At 52.1% G+C, this 24,900-nt stretch overlaps 1 protein-coding gene across 1 annotated transcript in view; it reads right to left on the bottom strand.

Moving 5' to 3' along the window:
• SVOP (SV2 related protein) overlaps window positions 1-24,900 on the bottom strand; it is a 76,611-nt gene that overhangs the window by 36,902 nt on the left and 14,809 nt on the right. Inside the window, exons 2-6 of the mRNA XM_070066014.2 lie at window positions 18,632-18,792; window positions 14,390-14,475; window positions 12,628-12,726; window positions 10,347-10,418; window positions 3,824-3,948 (exon numbers count right to left, since the gene is read on the bottom strand). Of these exons, the coding sequence (XP_069922115.1) occupies window positions 3,824-3,948; window positions 10,347-10,418; window positions 12,628-12,726; window positions 14,390-14,475; window positions 18,632-18,792 (543 nt within the window). The remainder of the gene's footprint in view (window positions 1-3,823; window positions 3,949-10,346; window positions 10,419-12,627; window positions 12,727-14,389; window positions 14,476-18,631; window positions 18,793-24,900) is intronic.

Here is a 24,900-nt window from a genome sequence, read left to right on the forward strand (position 1 = left end):
GGGCCTACAGAGCATTTGGCCCTGCCCCTGGCTCCGCCCCAGGATCCTGCAGGACCCTACATGGGACCAAAGGAGCAGCTGGGTAGCAAAGGTGCCCCCCAGTGGGCACACGACCTCGGAGTCCACTGGTCCTATCATGTACAGTGCTGCCCTGACGCTGCTGGCCCAGCCTTTGGAAGATGCCATGGGGGGCATCAGTGTGGAGGTGATGCCCAGTACAGAAAGGGCACACGCTGAAGACAATGACCATCGGGTGCTGCTGTGTGTCCAGTACAGGCTTGGAAACCAAGGGCTTGCAGTAGGGATGGCTTTCACTGTCCTCTTTCCCAGGGACACACTGCGGGGAGCTCATGTATGCCCCACCTCCTGCAACTTCTGGCCTTATGGGCGGAGAGACCCTGACCCCTAGAGTGGGGGGTTGGCCCTGGGCAACAAGACAAGACTCCCAGTGGGCTGTGAGCGATGGCTGCTGCCCACCAACCTGGGGCCTTTGTGGCCAGAACTGAACAGTCAAGAAAAGGAGCCAGGCTTCTGGATCAATGTCCATCACGAGGAGGAAGTGGGCTGCTGCCGTACAGTGGGCGCCCAGGCGAGACACGGCGCATCTCCTGGCACTCCCCTGCCCACTGTGGCATCAGATGGACAGGTGGGGCTGGAATCCGGCCTGCTGGTTAAGAAACCAGCTGGTTTGCCTGTGTTCCACAGTGGAGCACCCTGGCCCTGGCCAACTCTGAAGGGCCCTGCCAGCGTCTGAGCCCCCGTGGGGGGCGGGGGTGGGGAACATCCGGCCCACGGGCCGTGGAGGGCTCGGGAAACCACTGGGCAACCCCAGGCAGGCCCAGGAATTCGGCAAATCTACAGCTGACTCATCTTTAAGTGATCATTTTGTGTCGCCTGCGAATGACGTTATAAATCCCCAGATGGCCCCCAGCAGACAAAGCCTCCCAGCCCTGCCCTGCAGGACAGCGCAGCAGCCCCGACCTCGGCTTCTGCCTCGGCCAGGCCCGGTCTCCCTCCCTCCCTCCCTCCCCACCAGGTGTTGATGCCGAGAACTGTCCCAGAGTCTACTTCCCACAATGCTACTCTATGAGGACCCACGTCTGGCTGGCTCACTGCTGATTCCCAGACCCTAGCCTGTGTCTGCGCCATCGTGGTGCTCAAGAAGTGTTGGTTGAATGAATGCATAAACTAAGAGTCAAAACACCCAGGTCCGGCCGGCGCCACAGCTCACTAGGCTAATCCTCCGCCTGTGGCGCTGGTACCCCAGGTTCTAGTCCCAGTTGGGGCACTGGATTCTGTCCCAGTTGCTCCTCTTCAAGTCCAGCTCTCTGCTGTGGCCCAGGAGTGCAGTGGAGGATGGCCCAAGTGCTTGGGCCCTGCACCCACATGGGAGACCAGGAGGAAGCGCCTGGCTCCTGGCTTCGGATCGGCCCAGTGCGCTGACTGTAGCAGCCATTTGGGGAGTGAACCACTTCTCTCTCTCTCTCTTACTAACTCTGCTTGTCCAAAAAAAAAAAAAAAGAAAGAAAGAGAAAGAAAAAAAGAAAACCCAGGTCCCACAACGGAGTGCCCAGATTTGAGTCCCTGGCTCCTAGTCCAGATTCCAGCTTATGAGTACCCACCCCCCCGGGGGGGGGGCAGCAAGTGATGGCTCAAAATAGCTGGGTTCCTGCCCCCCACATGGGAGACCCAGATAGAGTTTCTGACTCCTGGCTTTGGCCATAGTCCCATCCTGGCCGCTGTAGGCACTCAGGGTGTGAATGGAGGCTTCTGTCTCTCTCTCTCCCTCTTAGAGAGACAGACTACAGGAGGTCTACCTGGCCCTCTCATACAATCTCCCTGAGTTATCTCAGTGGGCTCCTGCCTCCTACCACTGCCACATGAATACTTTCAAAGGACCACTCCTGCTCAAGAGCTCTCTGTAGCTCCCCATCACCTTCCAGGTCTTTAGCAGGCTTATGCTGGTGGACCTGTGCAACCCCAGCTTTCAATCCTCACAGATCTTACCCCTGCAAGCTGATCAGACGGGGCTTCTAGCCTTGCTCAGCCTGGGTGACAGCTTCCTCCCTTCCCATCCCGGGAAGTTCCCACACTGTTCCCCAACCCCCTTCCATGTCCACCACAATCTTTGCACCCTGAATAGCAAGGTAGGACACCACAGCAGGCAGAGCTGAGGCTCTGGGGCTCGTGGCTCAGCTCTGCCCCCTGCTGGAGGGAGGGCGTCGGCGTCAGCCTCCCTGGGCCTCCATGTCTGTGTCTGTAAGCGGGGGTTTTACTGCAGAGTTGAGCTCCTGCAGGTAGTGTGGAGGTCGCGGGGAGGCTGTTGGGAACGGTGCTGCCCAGCAGGAGGCACGAGATAGGCGGCTACTTCCAAAAGCTCATGGGAAAGGCCATCAAAGATAAGCTGACTTTGCTGCAGAAATTTTCTGGAATCCGTGCATAAGTTTCTCACGGTATGTACTTTCTTTGGACTTTTTTGAAGACCCTCATTAGATACCATTGTACTTGCTGGTGGGGTCCATCACACTTTTTCTACAGTGGGTCCCGTGGTACCCACTTGGGGTTTGCAGGCTGTATAGTGTATGCTAGACTGCTCAGTTCTGTCACTGAGCAGGAACTCAGCCGTAGCTGACATGTCACTGATGGGGATGTGCCAATAAAACTTTATTCACAGCACTGATCAGAAGGTCGGGTTTGCCCCGCCCTTCCAGAGCTGGCCGACCCCTGCCTTAGGGCCCCTGCATACCCAGGAGAAACTGGCTTCATCAACCAAGTCCAAATACTCTCAGTACCTCGAACAACAATAGCAACAACCAAGCAACACTCAGCTCACAGGTCAGGGGGCAGCCTTCGGGTTGGTTAGGAGCACACACATGCTGGGGGCGCCCTGCGCCCATGATGCTGGCATCCCACTTGGGAGTGCCTGTTTGAGTCCTGGCTGCCCTGCCTCAGACCCAGCTCCCTGCTAATGCTCCTGGGAAAGCAATAGATGAGGGCCCAAGTGCTTGGGCCCCTGCCGCTTCCATGGGAGAGCTGTTTGGAGTTTTAGGTTCCCAGCTTCAGTATGGCCCTGAGTTGGCTGTTGTGGCCATTTGGGGAGTGAATTAGCAGATGGAAGATCTCTCTGTCTCTTTCTCTCTCTGCCTTTCAAAAAAAATTTTTTTTAAGAGCATGGATGCTGTTGGCCGACAGAGCAGGGCCTAAGGGCCACTTCCACACTGATTTCACCTGCTGAGTCTCGGGTTCCTCACCTGGACCAGGGAGGCTGTGGTGACACAACAGGACCCCCTCCTGCTTGTTGCCACGTGTCAAAGTGATGCCGGCTCTCCTACTGTTGATTCCGTCACTTCTGTCACCTTCCAGCCACTGGACTGTTTTTGCTGTTGTGCCTTGGTGCACTACGGCTAACAGGGCTATCCTCTTGCTACAACACACTCCTTGATAGCAGAAGGCTGGGGTAGCCATCCTTGCGCCCCCCGGAGGCCACAGACCTCACAGTCAGCCCTCAGGGTCCCCTGTAGACACTAAAACCTGCAGATTGTCAAATCCCTCCTCTGAAATGGTGCGGTGTTTGCACACATCTCCTGTAAACTTTAAGTCATCTCCAGATGCCCTACGATACTTAGCACAACGTAGATGCTATGTGCATGGCTCTTGGTACTGTTGAGTGACTAACAACAAGGGATAAAGTCCACACGTGTTCAGTACACACAAATGCTTTTCCAAAGACTTTTGATCTGCGGTTGGTTGAATCCGTGGGGCCAGAACCCACGGATATGGAAGGGCTGCCCAGCTGGAGCTCCAGAGCTGGGTGTTTACTTACGACTGGGGGACCCCTCCGATTCCGAAGCCCACCAGTCCCCGGAGCACCAGGATCCAGCTATACACAGGGGCAAAAGCGCTGAGGATGCCGTAGTACAGGGTCCAGAGCACGCTGATCTTCAGCCCCTGTGGAGAAGCGACACACCGAGTCACAAGGGCCTCTCCGCACCTGCAGGCAGCGCGGCCTCTGCACCTGCTGCAAGCCACCAGTAGGTCAGACTAAAGCTATCCCACCTGGCCAGCAGGAGGTCGGGGTCCTGTGGCTGCTGCTGACCCCTAGCAGGTTGGCGAAGAAACTGTGGGCCACTTTGGGTGGTCCCAATGATATGCATGAGACATGACAGACTCATCCTGTGTCACTCACCATCTCAATTGTCCTGGCCAGTGATGGTGCCCCAGAAAGCTCAGTTTCTGATTGGTTGCCTGCACCTGAAGCCCTGTTCTATGAGAGCACTGGGGAGGGGGGCACAGCCAGATCTGCCAGGGTGAACCAAAGGAAGACGAACCCTGCTGGACCCGAACTTTATAAAGTCGTTCATGCAGGAAAGTTTGTCGGCAATGGCTACGCTGCCTGGGGCATGCGAGTCCCTGATGGACCGCGTCGACTTCTGTCTGCATTCACAGTCTGTCTGTAAAGAGATCTGATTTCAAAAGGTCAAATACAGGGGCAGGCGTTGTGGCACAGCAGGTTAAACTGACATTTAGGGTGCCTGCAGCCCATATCAGGGTGCCTGGGATGGAGTCCCGCCCTGCCTCCTGCCTTCCAATCCAGATTCCAGTTAATGCACCTGCAAAGGTAGCACATGATGGCCCAAGTGTTGGGGTCCTGCCACCCACACGTGGGAGACCTGCATGGAGCTCCTGGCCCCAGGCTTTGGCTTGGCCCAGCCGTGTTGGTTGTGGACGTTTGGGGCATGAACTAGCAGAAGGCAGATAGATCCCTCTCCCTCTCCCTCTCCCTCTCCCTCTCCCTCTCCCTCTCCCACTCCCTGTACCTGCCCCTCTCCCTCTCCCTCTCCCTCTCCCTCTCCCTCTCCCTCTCCCTCTCCCTCTCCCTCTCCCCCTCTGTCATTCTGTCTTTCAAATAAAAATTTAAAAAAAATTTAAATGAGGCAAATATAAGGAACCACACTGGTAATACTCAATTATAAACCCAGCTATAATCAGGGGTAGATGCTGACCTGGGGCAGTTTCTGACTCCTGGCTTTGGCCTGGCCCAGCCCTGGCTGTTGCAAGCCATTTCGGGGGTGAGCCAGTGGGTGGAAGAGCTCCTTCTCCATCTCTCCCTCTCTCTCTGTCACTCTGCCTTTCAAATAAATGAAATAAATTTTTATATAGCTAAGAGATTGGTATCTGCCACCCAGATACTGAATTCCCTCTTTTGGTTTAAGCTAGTTTAATAGGGATTGATTTTCTTCCAAGGAGTCTCGAATCAGACATGGGACATATTTAGCGACAGAGAAAATCAAAAGAAAGAAGAAAGAGCAAGAGGGAAGGAGCGGGGAAGACACAAGGACACGGGGCTGGACACAGAGGGCCAAGCCTCCCTCCGGGGCTGCTGGGGGAGGGACCGCCTGATGCCCTGCCAGGCAGCGCTCCCCGGCCCTGTCTGCTCACAAAAGATTCCAGCTGCCTCGGCATTTGTTCGCTGATGCTGGAGCTTTCCAGCTGCCCAGCGCACGGGCGGGCGCCGCCAGCAAGCGCCGTGCAAGAGCTGCCCGTGGGCCTGAGGCTTCTCATCAGCCCAGAGCCCTCCTGCCCAGCCTCGACACACAGTCAGTTCCTTGCTTCCTTCAGCGTGCACTCGCTAAGCATCTTTTATACACTGGGCTACAGGGAGAGGTGCAGCCAATATGCATTCATTTTTTTAAGGAAGGGAAGAGAGTTTAAGTTTTTAATTATTTTCATTTTATTTGAAAGGCAGACACACACACACACACACACACACACATCTTCCATCTTCTTGTTCATTCCCCCAAATGCCTGCAACAGCCAGGGCTGGGCCAGGCTGAAGCCGGGAGCCACAAGCTCCATCCAGGTCTCCCACGTGGGTGGGTGGCAGAGGCCTTGACCATGCCATATTCTGAGTTTTTCTTCCTTTGAGCCCCAGACAATAGCAATTACCACTTACCGAGTGCTGAGTGTGCACTGGAAGCTCCAAGCCCATGACAGACACTTTTATTGTTTTGCATACGGGGAAACTGAGGACCACAGTGGTCAAGTAGCTTGCACTGGGGTGACCTTGCTCAATAAACAATGAGCCCTAAGGGGTTCACCTTCCAGGCCACACACTCAGAGTCAACCTTCATCTCTCTCTGCAGCAGCCACAAATCCCCAGGCTGCAAATGGTCCTGCAGCTGACTCCTAGCCCCGCAATGTCACCCAGCAGGGGCCCTCACAGAAACCTCCCCGCCGGGCCAAGGCAGATCGAGGAGCTCCCACATGGCTGCCAAGGCTCGCCAGCTGCCCGGCTGGCCCAGGTTCTGGAGTTCACGAGCAACGTTATCATTTGAGCCCGAGCCGTCCTCTCTGAGGCTGGGCCAGAATCCAGGGCCGGGGAGGAGGCAGCTCTACAATCTGATGCTTTCTCTGCTCATTTCCAGCCACTCGGGCTCCACATTGGGTGTGGAATTTAGCCAGCCAGCCGGGGGAACTGGCAGGGCACCCCGTGGGCTTCTCTCCCATCCCAAGCTTCATCTCTTTGGCAAACATGAGTTCTGGGGCCTGATTCAGTTTTGTCTCCCGGCGGCCAAGGTCAGGATGAAGGATGCGAGGGCCGGAGGCAGATACACCTGTGTTTAATGCTGGCGCTGCCATCCGTGGGCACCACAAACTTGGCTCATGATAGTAACAGTAACAGAACTCTTCCTCTGTGCCGAGTTTCATGTTCAAGGCCATTTACTCCTCATTACAGCCCTATGGGAGGAGACTATTGCTATCCTTGCACAGAGGAGAAAACAGGCATGGAGAGATGGAGCAACTTGCCCAAGGCCGCGCAGCCTTGGAAGTGGAAGGGCTGGGATCTGAACGCACGCAGCCCGACCTCAGAGCCCACGCCCTTCACAATGATGCGTAGCATCTCCCTTGTCCAGGGGAGCCCCTTGGGTAAAAACCCAAGGGAGGGTGAGCTGTCCCAGATGCAGTACGAAGAGGAAGAGAGGAGGAAGAGCTAACTCTCCCCAGTGCTGCAACTCGGCAGTGTTATCTGCACAGGGACCCTGCAGCCTGGTCTCCCAACCTCAGCACCGGCCACGTCCCAGACCCGGCAACTCTCTGTGCTGAGGCCGGTCCTGTGCAGTTGGAGTGTTTAGTAGTATCCTTGGCGTATCCTTGGCCTCTACCCACTGAATGACAACCCAGACACGTCCCCAGGTATAAGCTGGTGCCTCCTCCCCCAAAGTGAGAACTACTGTTCTAGCAGGTGCCAAAGTGCAGTCACAACTCAGCAAATGTCGTTACTTGAAAACCTCTCTATGAAATCTTTTCAAATTTTTAAAAATTGCTATTTATTTGAGAGGCAGAGAGAGAGAGAGCACCTATCTGCTGGTCCATTCCCCTAGTACCTGCAATAGCTGGGGAGTGGCTGGGGGAGCAGGGGGCTGAAGCCAGGAGCCAGGAACTCAAATCAGGGCTCCCACGTGGGTGGCAAGATCAAACTAGTTGGGCCATCGCTGCTGCTTCCAAGGACAGGAAGCCAGAACCAGCAGCTGGAGGGGGAGGGACTCAAACCCAGGCCCTCTGATGCGAGATACAGGCCAAATGCCCACTCTGAGGATGTTTTACTACCAAGCTCATGGCTTCCTCCTAGAGCTCCGTCCTGGGGATGTCCTTGGAGTGGCTGTCCCTGCTGAGAACATAAATAAGGACCCTACATTAGCGACCTCTGTGGATTTTCTGGCAAACAAAGAACACTCATCAGTTAAGCCAACTGCTGGTCTTGGGAGGCCAGAGAGTGGCAGGAACAGGAGACGAAGGTCTAATTCTCCTCTGTCCTAGCTCAGCCACTCAGGAAGAATTTACCGCCTACTGTGAGCCAAGCCTGCATTCTCCAGGGCCACCTCAGTAGATGAAACAGGCACAGTCCTTTCATCAAGGACAAACATCCAATAGTCTTCCAGCATGTGCCCATGGCAGACATCACTAATCGATCACAGCACTGTGCCATTGCCCATGGCAGACATCACTAATCGATCAGAGCATTGTGCCATTGAGCCTTCCAACTCCCTCAAACCCGTGTTCCTGGCATGCTCTACTTGGAACAGGTACAGGGGGAAAAACACACTTGCGCTCTGGTTTGGGGAAGTCGGTAGGTAGCAACTACTAACGTCAGCTGTCACCTAGCCCAGCTTCCTCCGATCCTCATGAGGAAGCAGAGTACCAAGAATGGAAATTCACTTGATGTAGTGCCCCAGTGGCAGAGGGAGACTCCAGACTAAAGTGTTTGCCCCTCTTTTCCCCTGTCCTCCTCCCTGCTTTGTAAATCAGCAATCGGATAACAGCACTGGGAGTGCAGCGGACGCCCCCTTCTGGTTGCTGCCGTGTGTGTGTGTGTGTGTGTGTGTGTGTGTGTGTTTGCTGCAGGAACAAGCAAGCAGAACGTGTTTTTAGCTGGAGGCTGAGGAATGAGTCGTCCCTCCCCACACCCTGTCCACTCAGGAAGAAGCCACACAAAGCACCTGGAAGGATCTGTGATTATTTTTAAGCCTTGCGGTTCTTTTAAAGGTTTGAACTGGCGTAACCTCCCAAGCTCATGCAGAAGTTAAAGCCCAGCATCGGAGTTGGTGGTGTTAGGAAGGGGGAGGCATGATCAGATTATGGCATCTGGGAGGGGGGCCTGTGGGGAGACCCTTAGGTTGTTGGAGATGTGCCGTCAGAAGGTAATTCTCACAAGAGTGTTGGTCATGAAAGCCAAGTTGGGCCCTGCCTGTCTCTGCTTCCCAGCTCACCCCAGATCCTACACACACACACACACACACACACCCTCCTCCAGCCTCACCAAATGGTGGAATCAAGGCAGAAGCTCGATCTTAGACTGTGAACCTCCCAAACTGAGATGAATTGAAATATACCTCCTGCCTTCCTGCATAGCTTGTCTTAGGTAGTAGGTGACAAAAGGCAGAGTCATACAAAAGCTCTGAAGATTACATTAGGCCCAACTTGCATGAGCATAGATTTATAGCTCCTGGTTTTGGCTTGGCCTTGCCCTGGACATTGCAATTATTTGGGGATTAAACCAGCATGGACGGAAGATCCATCTACCTCTCTCTCACTCACTCACTCACTCTGCCTTTCAAATAAATTTTTAAAAATATATCTTCTCCTTTTTTAAAAAAAGAAGATCAAGTCACTTGTCCCCACCATCACACAGAGGTAGCAAAGTCAGAAGCAAGCCGAGGTCCACCTGACTCAGGGCCCCAGAGTGTAACCACTGCACCATCCTGCCTGTGGACAGTCCAGGGATGAGAACAGGGATGCAGGAGAGAGTGGGGCCCTGGATGTGCACTCTTGGAGCAGCGGCTCTGTGGGTCTCTGACTCCCAGAAGACGGGTGTTTACAGGGGGATGCTGGCCTCACAGGCCAAAACAAAGACCCCACGTGCAGGTGCGCAAACCCCACAGCAACGCAAAGGGGACAAAACCAAGGGAGCAGGCAAGGAGCACTGGAGGAGCTGATGGAGTCAGAGACTTGTGAGCTCTGTTCTTCCTTCTTGGCTTGCACATCCACTTCCTGCCGCGCCTGGGTGCCCCCAAAAGCAGATGCCAGGAGAAGGGTCCTAGCACAAAAGGTTTATTTCAGCAGTCATGCCAGCAGGGGCCTGGAGAGGGGAGGGAAGGCACACAAGGTAGGGGCCTTCACGAGCAGGTTCCCATGACGGGTGCCAGCGCTCAGTCCTGCTGGGGATGAGACATGACCCACTTCGCAAACAAGCCAGCGTCTTTTGTTATCTTCCCTTGCCTGCCCCAGCCTCATGCAAGGGAAGGGTGAGTGTCCAGAGGATGTGAGTGGGCACTAAGAGCATCATCCAGACTCTGAAATGGACACGCTTGGGGGAGCAGGTGCTCTGTATCACAATCAAGATGTTGTTTGAGACGCCTGCATCCCAGGTCAGGGTGCCCGGGCTTGAGTCCCGCCTCTGGAGTCCAGTTTCCTGCCAGTGCAAACTCTGCGAGACAGACTAAAGAGGTTGGGTTCCTACTATGCACATGAGAACTCTAGATGGAGTTCCAGGCTCTTGGCTTCCACCTGGCCCAGCTGTAGTTGTGGGCATCTGGGCAGTGAGCCAGTGGAAGGCAGATCTCTGTCTCTCTGCCCTTCAAGTCATTTAAAATAATAATAGTGAAGAGGGCATGCCTGGGTCCCACCAGCAATGTTGGCCCGCAGAGTCCACAGCAGCCTTGGAGCAGCGTCTCCTCACTGCGCCACACCGGGGCGCTCAGGACCCCTCCCAACAGCACAGTGTCTGTTACTTGTCAATATCGTCATCCGGAGAACACAGAGCTTGCGCTCAGAGGCAGTTGCCTTACCGTTTTCCTGCCGTACTGGTCTGAGATATTCCCCCAGAGCGTGGAGCTGGACATCATGCCGACAAAGACCACCTGTGGGCGCAAAGACAGTGTCTGTCAGCACAGAGCACAGCAGAGAGAGTGAATGACAAAAGAGACCCCTAGGTCACACAGCACGGAACCAAGGAGAGCCAGGCAGGGGACAAATCCTATTCTAAATGCTGCCCCGAAGGGACTTCAAAAACTCACGGAAAAATGGAATTGAAAGATACTTTTATTTTGGTGCAAAAATATTCTGAGGTGCTTGCATTGTGGCACAGCAGGTTAAGCCACTGCCTGAAATGCCAGCATCCTATACCGAGTCCCGGCTGTTCCACTGCCGATCCAGCCCTCTGCTTGTGCGCCTGGGAAAGCAGTGGAGGATGGCGCAAGTATCTGGGCCCCTGCTACCAACATGGGAGACCTGGATGGAGTTCTGAGCTCCTGGCATCTGTCTGGACCAGCTCTAGCCATTGAGGTCATTTGGGGAGTGAACCAGAGGATGGAAGATTCTCTCTCTCTCTCTCCCTCCCTCCCTCTCTCTCTCTCTTTTCTCTCTCCTCTCTCTCTCTCTCTCTCTCTGTCTATCCCTCAGTCTCTCTGCCACTCTGGTGCCAAATACATTAATTAATTCAAAAATTAATTAATTTAAACAGGTGATGGTGGGCATCAGATAACTATTTCAGTTCCATTACACATATTTTAAAAAAACATTTATTTGACAGAGAGGAAGAGTCTGAGAGGGATCTTCCATCCACTGGTTCACTCTCTAAATGGGTGAAATGGCACAGCTGGTCCAGGCTGAGCTCCACCCGGGTCTCCCGTGTGGGTGCAGGGGCCCAAGCACTCGGACCATCATCTGCTGCTTTCCCAGGAGCAGTAGCAGGGAGCTGGATGGGAAGAGAGCAGCTGGGGCTGGGACCAGGGCTCTGATAGGATCTGGTGCCAGTGCTACCAGAAGTAGCTTACGCCACTGTGCCAAAACGCCCGCCCCAGACACATTTGTTAAAGTGACGTCATTTATTTAAATTTTTAAATATTCCAATATGCTGGAAATGATCCGCAACCTACAATTTAAAAAAAATCATGTCAATTTAGGCTGCAAAGTTTTAATTCAGTTATTTTCTAGATTACCTAAAACAAGACTATTTCAAAACAACTGTCTTGGGGTGTAGTGTTTCTTTAATCATGGGACAAGTGGTATCCTTGTGTCCTGAAAGAGTTAAATCTCCCCAAACACCCATTTTCCCACAGAGAGAGATTCGGGTGTAAGAATACACTGGGTCTGTATTATAGCAATTATGGTAAACTTGTGCCACATTTCCTGCAGCAAAAATAACGCCTTCCCCTTATTCGCCTGTGTATTTGATGCGATTCAAGCGACTTCTGCAGTATTCTAACTGGTCCACAGAAAACACAACTCTAAGTGTCCCACAAGTACCAACTTCACCCTGAGAGAAGGCAGCCCAGTGCAGCGGCTGGGGCCGGCGGCTCTCACAGGTCCCGTGAGCTTATGCCAGTCAGTGTACTGCTCCCATGCCTTAGTTTCCTTATCCGCAGAAATGGGGGCAACGCCAGCAGCTCTTGCATAGCGTTGTGAGAATTAATCAGGTCATGCATGCCAAACCCTGAGACAGAGCCTGGCACACAGTAGGTGCCCAATAAGTGGTGATGGTTGTGACCCAGTGAAGGAGCAGAGACCAGGAAGCTCCACCTTGCAAGTGGCATAGACCCACGTCTACACTCTAGGATGGATCCGGGAGAATGAGTGCTGCAAACAGAAAGTGTCATTGACACAACCCTTGCCATGGGCTAGGCACCCTTCATGTTTGTTGCCTGTCAGTAGAAAAGCAGGCATTTTGCAGGTCGGGAAATAGAGCCATAAAGTGTCTCGGTCAAGGTCACACCTCTAGGAGGGGCCTAAACCCCCAAAACACAGATCTGAGTGGGGTCTTGGAAAACGTGTGTCAGGGTAAAAAGCTACGCCTGGATCGCTCAGCTCTCCACATCACGGCGAGCTTGTCATGCGGTTCCATTTTTGCATGAACTTTCGGCTGTGTCCTCGGAAGGTGTGAACCCATAGGTGCGGGGAGGTCCCACGTTCCCAGTAATTGAGCACATCAGCTGGGGACCCCTCCCCCTCCCACTCCCCTCCCCCACCCCCAGTGCCTGAGCCCGTGGCGGCGGGAGCAGAGGGGACATCCCGCAGGACACCCCAGGGGGCTAGAACTGAGCGCAAAGGAGAGAGCCGCCGGCTGCCTACCGAGGTCAGCAAGGCCACCTGCCAGCTGGGCAGGCGCCACTCACAGTGCAGCTGTGGGGCCAGGATGCTCAGGATCATCATCTCCATGGCGTCGGCCATCTGCAGAGAGGAGGGAAGCACCGTGAGGCAGGAAGCCCTGCAGGGCCCCTCGGCCACAGACTCCTTCTTGCACCTGCTGAGCGCCCACCCCAAGTCAGAACACACCAAAAGGGGCCGTGCTGTGCTGCAGGAGGTCAGCCGTCGCCTGGGATGCCTGCATCCCGCCTGTATCCAAGTGCCTCTTCGAGTCCTGGCTCCTCTGTTTCCCATCCAGCTTCTTGCTAATGCTCCTAAGAAAGCAGCAGAGGATGGCCAAGTAATGGGGTCCCTGCCACCCACATGGGGGACCTGGATGGAGTTCCTGGCTCCTGGCCCAGCCCTGGCTGTTGTAGACTCACTTCAAATAACTAAATCTTAAAACACACACACACACAGACCCTGAAAGAAAGCTCTAGTGGTTAAAGCACTATGACACCGTGCAGAAATTGACGAGATATTTAGCATTCCTGGGGCATGGGGTGTGTCTTTCCATGTTTACAAAATATGAGCACTGTCTGAAGTGGGAAAAGATCCTATTTTTAACATTCAAGAAAAACCTTTTTGATAGAGCTAGAGAGAGAATGATCTTTTTTTTTTCTCTTGGTACAATTAAAAACTCGATTGTCTTTGGTTTCTAGGTCATCTGTTCATGTAGAATTGCCAGTGTATTCAACAGGCATGACCTGTTAATGTAGTGAAACACACTAGGAAGCCCCAGTAATTAAATATCTCGGTGCTCTTAGGGGACTAGCCAGCGTGATGAAACAGGAGTGAGAGTTCAGAGCAGACTTGTGAGGCCGTGGGAACGCTGTATGGGATCAAAGCAGCTTTTCAAATTAGCAGAAGAAATGACGCAGGGAAATTGATGACCCATACGGAAAAATGTGTAATTCAATTGCTCTCCCAGACCATTAGCGAAAATCAATTTTTATAGGACATTTGGTTTTTAAAACTTTTTTTTGTTTATTTCCTTTTATTTGAAAGGTAGAGAGAGACAGAGAGAGGGAGACAGACAGACACACTTTCACCCACTGGTTCACTCCCCAGGTGCCTGCAATAGTTGGGGCGGAGCCAGGGCAAAGCCAGGAGCCCGATACTCCATGAGGGTGTCCCATGAGCTTGTCAGGGACCCCAGTGCTTAAGCCATCTTCTGCAGCTTCCCAGGGTGTGCATTAGTGGGGAGCTGGATGGGCAGAGGAGGAAGTGGGGCAAGAAGCAGGCGCTCCAACATGGGATGCCGATGTCTTAAGTGGCAACTTAACCACAAAGCACCCACCCCTCCGTTTCACCTGGAAGAAAGGTCTGGCTGTGCCGTTTGCCACGGCCATCTAAGAGGATTTGTGAGCACCTTGGAGCAGAAGACAGGACTGGCATGCACGTGGTTTTCTGGGGGAGAAGTCCACAGCTGATACCACAAACTCCCCATAGTCTCAAAGGCTTGAGAACTGGCCAATTAGTCAGAAACTTCAGCTTCTTGAGGCCAATCGCCAGCTGCCGCCAGCTCCCCCAAGCACACACCTCAATCCCACCCCCGATCACTGCACAGGCACGTGGCTGGAGCTCAGGCAAATGATCTACGTGGAGGGACTTGTGTCTGTCCTTGTGGACCGTGGAAAGCCAGCAGAGCAGCACAGGAGCCCCGTGGAGACTGCAGTGAGGCCCCTGCCACCCTAGAAATACTCACCCACGCTAACCCAGTGAGGACAGACAGCTTCCACTGAAATTTCCCAAACCCGATGGCTTCCACCGCATCTTCCACCATGAACGTATCTGCGAGGGAGTAGGGGGAGGGGTTGAGGAATCAATGCAACTTGGCTGTTGTCCCAGCCTGGGGGTGTCTGGAGTGGTCTCCTAGCCTCTGCTGGGAATCATCACCATTTTGGAATTTCAACCATGAGCCCATGCTAATTGTAACTTTCTCCCGAAGTGTGAGATGCTGTTTACCACACTTGCTGGTTCTGGTTTCCTCCAGAAAAAAAAAAATCAGAAATAGGAACAATACTAGTGAACTCATTCAAGGTAGCACCTGCTACTTCTAGAACTTTCCCTAGAAAAATATTCCAGCAAGAGTCTACAGCAGGGAAAACTGGAATATCCTCAATGCTTATGAATGGGGGGTGGGGTGGTTAAATATTATGTAGAAATGCCTAAATATCCACATTAGGAAATGCAACCCAACTGTATAATAGAATGGGTAGATATAGAAAGACACATACAGTAATATTTCTAATTAATATTTAAAAACAAATGATGGGCAACAAAACAGTATGATTCTGTTCTTAGAAATGTATGCTGGCACTGTGGTGCAGTAGGTTAATGCTCCGCCTGTGGCGCCAGCATCCCATACGGGTACCGGTTCTAGTCCTGGCTGCTCCTCTTCCAATCCGGCTCTCTGTTATGGCCCGAGAAAGCAGTAAAAGATGGCTCAAATCCTTGGGCCCCTGCACCCGCGTGGGAGACTGGGAAGAAGCTCCTGGCTCCTGACTTCAGATCAGCACAGCTCCAGCTGTTGTGGCCATTTGAGGAGTGAACCAACGGACGGAAGACTTTTCTCTCTGTCTCTCCCTCTCACTGTCTGCAACTCTACCTCTCAAATAAATAAATAAAATATTTTTTTTAAAAAAAGAAATGTATGCATGTGTGTGTTTATGTTTCATGTGTCCATGCATAGACTTCATAATTTTTTTTATTGTTGTTTTTGGAGGGGGGAAGACTCTATCATTTTTGTTACTTCCACAATTAGGAAAAAATTGATACTTTTTGAAAGCAGAATTCCAACTGCACCCAGATGGCAAAAGCTCCACATTATATTAAGTCAAAAAGTGATGTTGTGGAATGGCATATGCAGGAAGAATCATGTCTGTGATAAAAGCAGATATATGAAGGTTCTTTAAAATGTTTATGGGACGTGGGATGAAGAGAGAAGTTCATTTTAGTGCAAAAAAGGCTGAAATCCATGCACATGGAGGGTCTTCATAAAGTTCATGAAAATGCAAAGTAGGAACAAAGTTATGCATGATGTTTTTGCACAAAAATAGACATCTTTTAATTTTCTACAAACTTTCCGAAATACTCTGTGTGTGTGTGTGTGTGTGTGTGTAGATAGATGTGTACTGTTCTGGGCAGGCAAGACTGAGTGGTCGTCTTACAAACTCTTAGCAGAGTAATCTTGGAGAACACTCATTTTCCATGACGTCAGACATTTCTGTGTCTGAACACTTTCCATGTAAAAGTGCTACTTTTGTGCAAAGATGTACCTTGTAAACTGATAAGCGTTTTTGAAAAATTATAAAAGATGAAACGTAATGTGTAGGTATGCTTCAGCATATCCTGGAACAAAACTACTGAAAACAAAACAACAACACCAGGGACATTTGCACCAGGTCTGGGTTCAAGAAAGAGTGCACCTGTGTTAGTGTCTCCATTCTGATAAACAGAGCATGGTTAGGTAAGGTCTTGACCTTTAGGGAAGACTGAGTAAAGGGGATATAGGAGCTGTTTGTGCTAGCTTTGCAATTTTCCTGTAAATCTAAAATGACTCCAGCCGGCACTGCGACTCACTAGGCTAATCCTCCGCCTGCGGCGCCAGCACCCCGGGTTCTAGTCCCAATCGGGGTGCTGGATTCTGTCCCGGTTGCTCCTCTTCCAGTCCAGCTCTCTGCTGTGGCCTGGGAAGGCAGTGGAGGATGGCCCAAGTACTTGGGTCCCTACACCTGCATGGGAGACTGGGAGGAAGCACCTGGCTCCTGGCTTCAGATCGGTGCAATGTGCTAGCCGTAGCAGCCATTAGAGGGGTGAACCAACGGAAGGAAGACCTTTGTCTCTGTCTTTCTCTCTGTCTAACTCTGCCTGTCAAAAATAAAATAAAATAAAATAACTCCAAAATGAAGTTATTTCGACAATAAAGATACTGTAGGAAGAGGTTGGGTGGCCCTTCCACGGCGGACTCTGAGGGTCTCAGCCCCTGCCAGCCTGTTTTTGGAATTTCAACCACAGGGCCCTTATGTCAATCATATAGCTTCCTCTGGAAGCATGAGCTGGTGTTTATCACACTTGCAGGTTTGGGTTTCCTCCAGCAAGAGTATCCTGTACAGGAAGCCCTGCACCACTAACCCTAAGATGCAGACAGTGAGAGGTCGTTGTGTGCCAGCCACCACACTCAGAGCTTGCTGTGTGCTATTTCCTTGCCTCCCCAACATGACCCTCAGAGTTAAGGCTTAGAATTAGCCTCACGCTGCAGAGGAGGACATGGGCTTGCCCAGGGTGACATGCTGACTGCTGTAGAGCTCAGAGTTGAGTCCAGATCAGCCTGAGAGTAGAGCCTCATTGCCCCTCATATCCCCAACCTTGCCCCTTAGATCTGCCCACCCAGCAGGTCTTGGAGCCAGGTCGGCAACCCTCTCTCATCCTGGGGCTTGGGGTCACTCAGGGATGCATGGAATGTTTCCATCCATGAGCATCAGGTGGGGAGGGGGGTCCAAGACAGGTCCCAAGCACTACCTGGGCCCCTTAGTTGACTAGCTCTGATCAGAGCAGCACAAGGTCAGGTGCAAACAGACTGCCAGGGTGTGCATCCAGCTGGCTAATTCCTGTCTGTGAAACCCTGGTTAAGACGCTTGACCTTCTGTGCTTTAGTGTCCTCTCATCTCCAAAACAGAGAAGACGGTGGTAATAGTTCCAAGCAGAACTATAGTGAGGATTAATGGGTAATGCATCTACAGGGCTTAGAATAGTGCCTTGAGCAGCAGAGTAGATCTTCAGCTAAGGTCAGCTGCCCCCACACCATTGTCACCATCACTGCTCTCATAACCAACACCTATATCACCACCATGTGGACCCTTCTCATCACCATCAGCGTCACCATTACCATCATCATCACTGTTGTCATTATCACCATCACCATCACCATCATCATCACCACCACCATCATCATCACCATCATCATCACCACTGTCATTTTCACCATGACCTTCATCATCACCATCATCATTGTCACCACCATCATCATCACCATCACCACTATCACCATCACTACCATCATCATCACACCATCATCATCACCACTGTCATTTTCACCATGACATTCATCATTACCATCATCATTATCACCAGCACCATCTTCATCTTCATCATCACCATCATCATCATCATCATCTTTGTCAGTACCATCACCATCATCATCACCATCTTTGTCAGCACTATCACCATCACCATCACCATCTTCATCACCATCACCATTATCACCATCACCATCTTTGTCATCAAATCACCATCACCATCACCTCACCATCACCATCACCATCTCTGTCGACACCATCATCACCATCACCATCACCATCTCTGTCAACACCATCATCACCATCACCATCTCTGTCAACACCATCATCACCATCACCATCTCTGTCAACACCATCATCACCATCATCATCACCATCACCATCTCTGTCAACACCATTATCACCATCACCATCACCATCTCTGTCAACACCACCATCACCTCACCATCACCACCACCATCTCTGTCAACACCATCATCACCATCACCATCTCTGTCAACACCATCATCACCATCACCATCACCATCTCTGTCAACACCACCATCACCTCACCATCACCATCACCATCTCTGTCAACACCATCATCACCATCACCATCACCATCACCATCACCATCACCATCTCTGTCAACACCATCATCAGTGTTGCTGCTGTCCTCAGCCAAGTGTGAGGCAGCGACACTGACTGGCACAATTGTGATGTAACCCGGCCTGCTGAGGCCCCCCTTTCAGTGTCATTCCTGGGCCCTTGGTGCCCTCCCAGCTGCCCTTCATAAGACCCCTTGAGCACGCCACCTGGGGTGGCAGCACTGGCCCCCCTGAGCCCCTGACCTTGGCCCAGGCTGATGCCCCAACCACGGGCCCCCTCACCGTCAGTGGGATTGGCAAACTCCTTGGGCACTGCTGCCCCATCATCCAGCTCCACGGCCTCTAGGCCCGCGCGGACCCCTTCAATCTGGACCTCATGCTCTCCGGAAGCTGCGTCGTCCTCTGACCTCGCGCTCTCGCCCGTCCGCCGGAATTTCACCACCCTGGAGGAAAGAGCAGATCCAGTCACGATGGCCAGGACCCCCCTTCAACGGCCCTGCTACACAGGGCTTGTGCCCAACACAGGTGAAAGGCCTTTTTCACGGTGTGGGAATGGAATGGGTGGGGGTTGGCATTTCTGTTGAGTGTGGGAGGAGAAGCGGATTGTGTATCAGGGCTACCATGTAAAGTTGATCAGGGTGGGCACTGTACAATTCTAGAGGGCCTCTATTCTAGAGGGCCTCTATTCACACAGTGAATAAAGATGTCTTCCTCCTAGGCGTGAATGCTATTTGGAAGCATGCTGTTTGTATTTAACAGATGTAACAATTTGATCACCGAAAAGTGACCTCAGGCCCACAAGAAGGTGCTCACCCAGCATTGTTTTGTACATTGAAAGTGGATTCCAGGGAGTGGGCATCTGGTCCAGTGGGGCAGACGCCACGGTGTTACCTGCATCCATATTGGAGTGCCTCGTTTGCTCCCAGCTCGTCTGCTTCCAGTCCAGCCTCCTGCTAACGCACATCCTGGAAGGCACTGGGGGATGGCTCAAGTGCTCGGGACCCTGCCGCCCACATGGAAACCCATATCGAGTTCTGGGATCCTGGCTATGGCCTGGCCTGCCCCTGGCTGTTGCAGGCATCTGGGGGGGTGAATTCACGGATGGAAGGTCTCTCTCTCTCTCTCTCTCTCTCTCTCTTTCTTTGCCTTACAGGCAAAATGAAGATCAATAAAATCATATAATTTTTAAAAAAGAAAGAAGTATCTACATACAAAATCAGGCTATTATTAACCACCACGTTATTCCCTGGCACCAAAGAATAACTGGTGCTGTGGCACAGAAAGGGTAAATCTGATTTGGGTAGCACAGGGAACTTTGCTTGCAAAGTTCCAGAAAAGACAGGTGAAACCACAACAATTTTGTAAATCAGGCTGATTTTGTAAATACCTAAAACTCTGCTCCACTAACTCACCTTGGCTGGAAATGCATCGCCCACAGAGGGGGCAGGGTTTGCAGGGAGGGCGGCCGGGTTTGAAGCGGTCACCACCGCCATCAGGGGGTGGAGCTGGTGCTCTGTGCACTCCATCTGCACAGCCGCTCCATGCAGTGGGGATTGTTGTCACCATTGTACAGACCAGAAAACTGAGGCCCTGGATGTCATATGACGTGCCCAAGAATCCACTGCCAAATGGAATCTCATGAAGCTTTTCCCTTAGGTTTTCTTTTAAAAATGTCAAAAGCATGGGTTTTTGATCCATTTTGATTTAAATTTATTAAAAAGATTTATTTATTTTGAAAGTCAAAGTTACAAAGATAGAGAAGATAGATAGACAGATAGATAGATAGACAGACAGATAGATAGGTAGATAGGAAGAGAGATCTTCCATTTGCTGGTTCACTCCCCACATGGCTGCAGTAGCCAGGGCTGGCCAGGCTGAAGTCAGGAGCCAGGAGCAGCTTCCAGATCTCCCATGTGGGTAGCAGGGGCCCAAGCACTTGGGCCATCGTCCAGTGCTTTTCCAAGGCCACAATTAGCAGGGGCTGGATCAGAAGTGGAGCAGCCGGGACACAAACCGGCGCCCATGAGGGATGCCATCGTTGCAGACAGTAACTTTACTCGCTACACCACAATGCCAGCCCCCGATTTAAATTGTTGATACGGTGTGAGGAAAGGGTTCAACTTTGTTCTTCTGCGTGTGGATACCTCGTGTGCCTAATGCCATTTGTGGAAAAGACGATTCTATCCTCCACTGAGAGGTTTTGGCACTCTTGTCGACAATCTTCTGATCAAATCACTTGACGTGAGGGCTTACTCATTCTTCTGGCGTCTCTGGTCTGTTGAACTGTGTGTCTCTCCTTAGTCCAGTACCGCCTTATTCTGACTGCTGTAGCTTTGTAGTATGTTTTAATATTGGAAAAAGTTAGACTTCCAATTTTGTTCTCTTTTTCAAGATTGTTGTGGCTATTGGGAGTCCCTTGAAATTCCATATGGAATTGTATATTTGTGCAAAAAGTGAGATGGGGGTTTTCTTTTTTTAACACTTAACATTTGTTTGAAAGACGAAGCTACCATGTGCTGGTTCAATCCCCAAACACCTGCAACAGCTGGCTGAAGCCAAGAGCTGGGAACTCAAACTGTGTCACCTACATGAGTGGCAGGGACCCAAGCCCTTGAGCCATCACCTGCTGCCTCCCAGGGTGCACACCAGCAGGAAGGTGGATCAGAAGTGGGGCTGGGGCTTGAATCCAGGCTCTCAGATATGGGATCTGGGTAACCCACTTAACTGTTGCACTTAAATGCAACTTATGCAAACTAATTTTAAAGCACTATGCAAATGTGAGGAATTATTCAGTAAATCCCTGCCCCTCAAACTCCTTCAGTAATGCCCTTCAATCTTACAGGTAGTTACTGAGCACTTGCATAAGCCAAGAGCTATGCTAGGTTCTCTGTATAGTTTCCTATTACCCTGAAAACCAGATGTGAAGTAAGTACTATTATTATACCCATTTTATAGATGAAGACACAGATGCCCTGGGCCACACAGCTTGAAGGAGCTGAGGCTTCAGCCTGGTTGCCTTTTCTGTCAGAGCCCCGGGTCTGAATTACAGTGCGTTTCCCAGTGGGGAGTGGACCTAAGGCCTGGGCAGAGCTGGCAGGGGTTGGGGTGGGGGGAGGCTGAGCATTGCCAGACATGGAAGACGAGGCTTTGTTCTGGAGCAGGAATCCAAAGCTCCAGCTCCAGGCTGGCCGACAGCTCTTCACACAGTCACTTTTTGCTGCATCCAGCTGGATAGAGCCTCCGAACACGCACGGAGAGGTTACCACACACTGGCTGGGCCCCGCCCCCGGGGAGGTGTGGTTCTGGGGAGGGAGAATTTGCCTGCCTGACGCACCCCGGGTGCTGCCGATGTTGCTGACCTGCGTTCATGCATCAGAGTCGGACAACGATTACACTGCTCCCCCTACCCCCCACCATGCTTCCCCAGGGGTCCCATCCCACTGAGGGGCTGGTACCCGGCCCACCCCCGCTCTCTGCCAGCTGAGCTGGGTGTCTGCAGTTCCCGCTCCTCACCGGTGAGGCTGGCTGATGCCACCACCAGGCTCGGGTCTGGAGCTGGGGTATCCATTGCATCTGGGAGGCAAAAGCTTGGAGACAAACCACCTTAGGCCGGCACACTCGGATCCTAGATGGCACCCAGGGCTCTCCAAGCAGGGCCATCAAGCAGCTCCCTCTATTCAGTGCATGTGTTTATTTTGGGGGTGCTGATGGAGGTGACAGGGTGATTTAAAGCCAGTGGCATGCTTGCAAACTGACTCTCAAATAACCCACCCCTCCAAAAAAAAAAAAAACAGTGTTGCCAGTTTGCCAGGGTTGGGGGGGGGTAAGTACTCCCTCGCTGCCCAGTGTCACGCTATCAATAGTTAAACAGCAGCTTCCACAGGCGCCTGAATATTTAACAATCTGTTCCCTAGAGCTGGTAGGAGCAGGCTCTTACACACCACGGCACGCACAAGTCCTCACCCTACCAATGCATGCTACAACACAGATGCACCTAAAAATGTCCCCCTAAGGGAAAGGGGCCAGACACAGGAGGTCCCAGCTCTGTGACTGCATCTACATGAAGCAGCTAGAACAGGAGAACGGAGGCAGCCGGGGGGCTGGGGGACCGTGAGGGAGCGGGGAGGCACTGCTGCACGAGGCCCGGCTTTCCTTCTGGGGGGTTCTGGAACTTTCTCTCTCTGCAGACCCAACCAACCACAGATGGAAAATATTTGGGAAAAAATGACGGCACCTGCCCTGGACGAGTATAGGTTTCTCTTTATTCCCAGAAGAGAAGGCCATCTGCACAGCCTTTGCCTTGGGTTGGGTATTACAAGTAACCTGGGGGTGATTTCAAGCATGTGGGAGAGGCAGGCGTCCGGGAGCAGCAGGGTAAGCTGCTGCTTAGGATGCCTGCATTCCATGTTGCAGAGCTGGTTCGAGTCCCAGCTACTCCACTTCTGATCCAGGTTTTTGCTAATGCGCCTGGGAGGCAGCAGATGGTGACCCAAGTGCTTGGGTATCTGACACCCACGTGGGACACCCAGATGGAGCTCTAGGCTCCTGGCTTAGGTCTGGCCCAGCCCCAGCTGTTGCGGCCATTTGGGGGGGTGAACCAACAGATGGAAGATTCTCCCTCTCTCTCTGTCTCTCTGTCTCTCTGTCTCTCTCCCTCCCTGTCACTCTGCCTTTCAAATAAATAAACAAGTATTTTTTTTTTAAAAGATTTGCTTAGTATGTCTTTGAAAGGAAGAGTTACAAAGAGAGAGGGAGAGAGATCAAAATCCTCCAACCACTGGTTCACTCCCTAAAAGGCTGCAAGAGCTGGCACTGTGCCATGCTGAAGCCAGAAGCTTCTTCCAGGTCTCCCACATGAGTGCAGGGGCCCAACTACTTGAGCCATCTTCCTCTGCTTTCCCAGGGGCACTAGCAGGGAGCTGGATGGGAAGTGGAACAGCTGGGACTTGAACTGGTGCCCGCATGGGATGCTGGCTTTGCAGGCGGCTGTTTCTCCCACTGTACCAGAACTCTGGCTACTAAGCAAATATTTTTAAAACATATATGTAGGTTATGCATATGATTATATGCATAGTTCCTATGCAAACCCTACAACATCGTACGTAATGGACTGGAGCATCTGTAGATTTTGGTTTCTGCAAGGAAGTCCTGGAACAAATCCTGCCCCCAATACTGAAATGCAAATGTGGATGCTAATATATTAATATTAATGTCTCTGGAGAGGTCACGCAGCGTGTGAGAAGCACTGCAAACCAACTGGGCACCCAGAAGAAAGCTCAAGGCGAGGGGGGATGTTTCCAGCCTGGAACCAACCGAGTGAGGGGTGGTGTAGGATGGGCTCCAGGGAAGGGATGAGTGGTGGGGCTCCCTGCCCCAAGAAGCAACCCCCAAATCAAAAACATGAGTAATGGCCGGTGCCATGGCGCACTAGACTAATCCTCCACCTGCGGCGCCGGCACCCCGGGTTCTAGACCCAGTTGGGGTGCCAGGTTCTAGTCCCGGTTGTTCCTCTTCCAGTCCAGCTCTCTGCTGTGGCCTGGGAGGGCAGTGGAGGATGGCCCAAGTGCTTGGGCCCTGCACCCCGTGGGAGACCAGGAGGAAGCACCTGGCTCCTGGCTTCGGATCGGCGCAGCGCTGGCCATGGCGGCCATTTGGGGGCTGAACCAACAGAAGGAAGACCTTTCTCTCTGTCTCTCTCTCTCACTGTCTAACTCTGCCTGTCAAAAAAAAAAAAGTAATGCAGGGAAGGCCAAGGAAGGGGTCAGCTTTGACTCTGAAGTGCCTGGTAGTCTTCCCTGAATGCTTTCATGGCATCCTCTCTTCCCGAGCCCTCCCTGGCTCCCTACTTCCTTCTCAGGAGAGCAGTGGCCACGGCAACCACTGGGGAAGGGCATTTGTGAAGCCTTCCAGATCGTAAATGCTTTCTACTACACCTCTCTGCCCCCAGAGGGTTCTGGAAATTCACTGCAGACGTAGACACCAGGAGGCGGTGCATTGTGACACAAAGAGCTGGTGTGGATGGCAGGCTTGCTGCGTGAGTGTTGTGCGTGCATGATCTTATCTATCCTCACTGTCATTATCCCCACTTCACGGATGAGGACACTGAGGCACAGAGGGGCTGCGAGCTTGCCTGAGGTCACACAGCAGTGGCTAAGCCAGTCTTTGGCAAAGGTATCTGACTTCATAGCTCCCCCTTCTGGCCACTGTGTTGTCTTGTCCTCTGGATGCTAGCATGCCATTTGCAGCTTTGCTTGTGATAATGGGAAACTAGTAACAGCCATCAGGATGGGAGTGATGAAATATATCTCTGCACATCCTTTGGAGAAAGTGGTTTTAAACGTCTTTAAGTATCGCCATAGCCAAAGGTGGTAACGACCCAGGTGTCCACCAGCAAGATGGCGGATAAACACAACGTGGTCCATCTGCACAGTGGAATGTCATTCAGCCTCACAGAGGAAGGGAGCTGACACCTGCTGCAGCATGGATGAATGATGGGGACGTTGTATCAAGTGATAAAAGCCGGCCACAGGAACATTGTGGGATCCAACCTG

This window comes from Oryctolagus cuniculus, chromosome 21 (genome assembly GCF_051225735.1).
Source record: "Oryctolagus cuniculus isolate XC-2025 breed Fujian yellow rabbit chromosome 21, ASM5122573v1, whole genome shotgun sequence".
Taxonomy (NCBI): Eukaryota; Metazoa; Chordata; class Mammalia; order Lagomorpha; family Leporidae; genus Oryctolagus; species Oryctolagus cuniculus.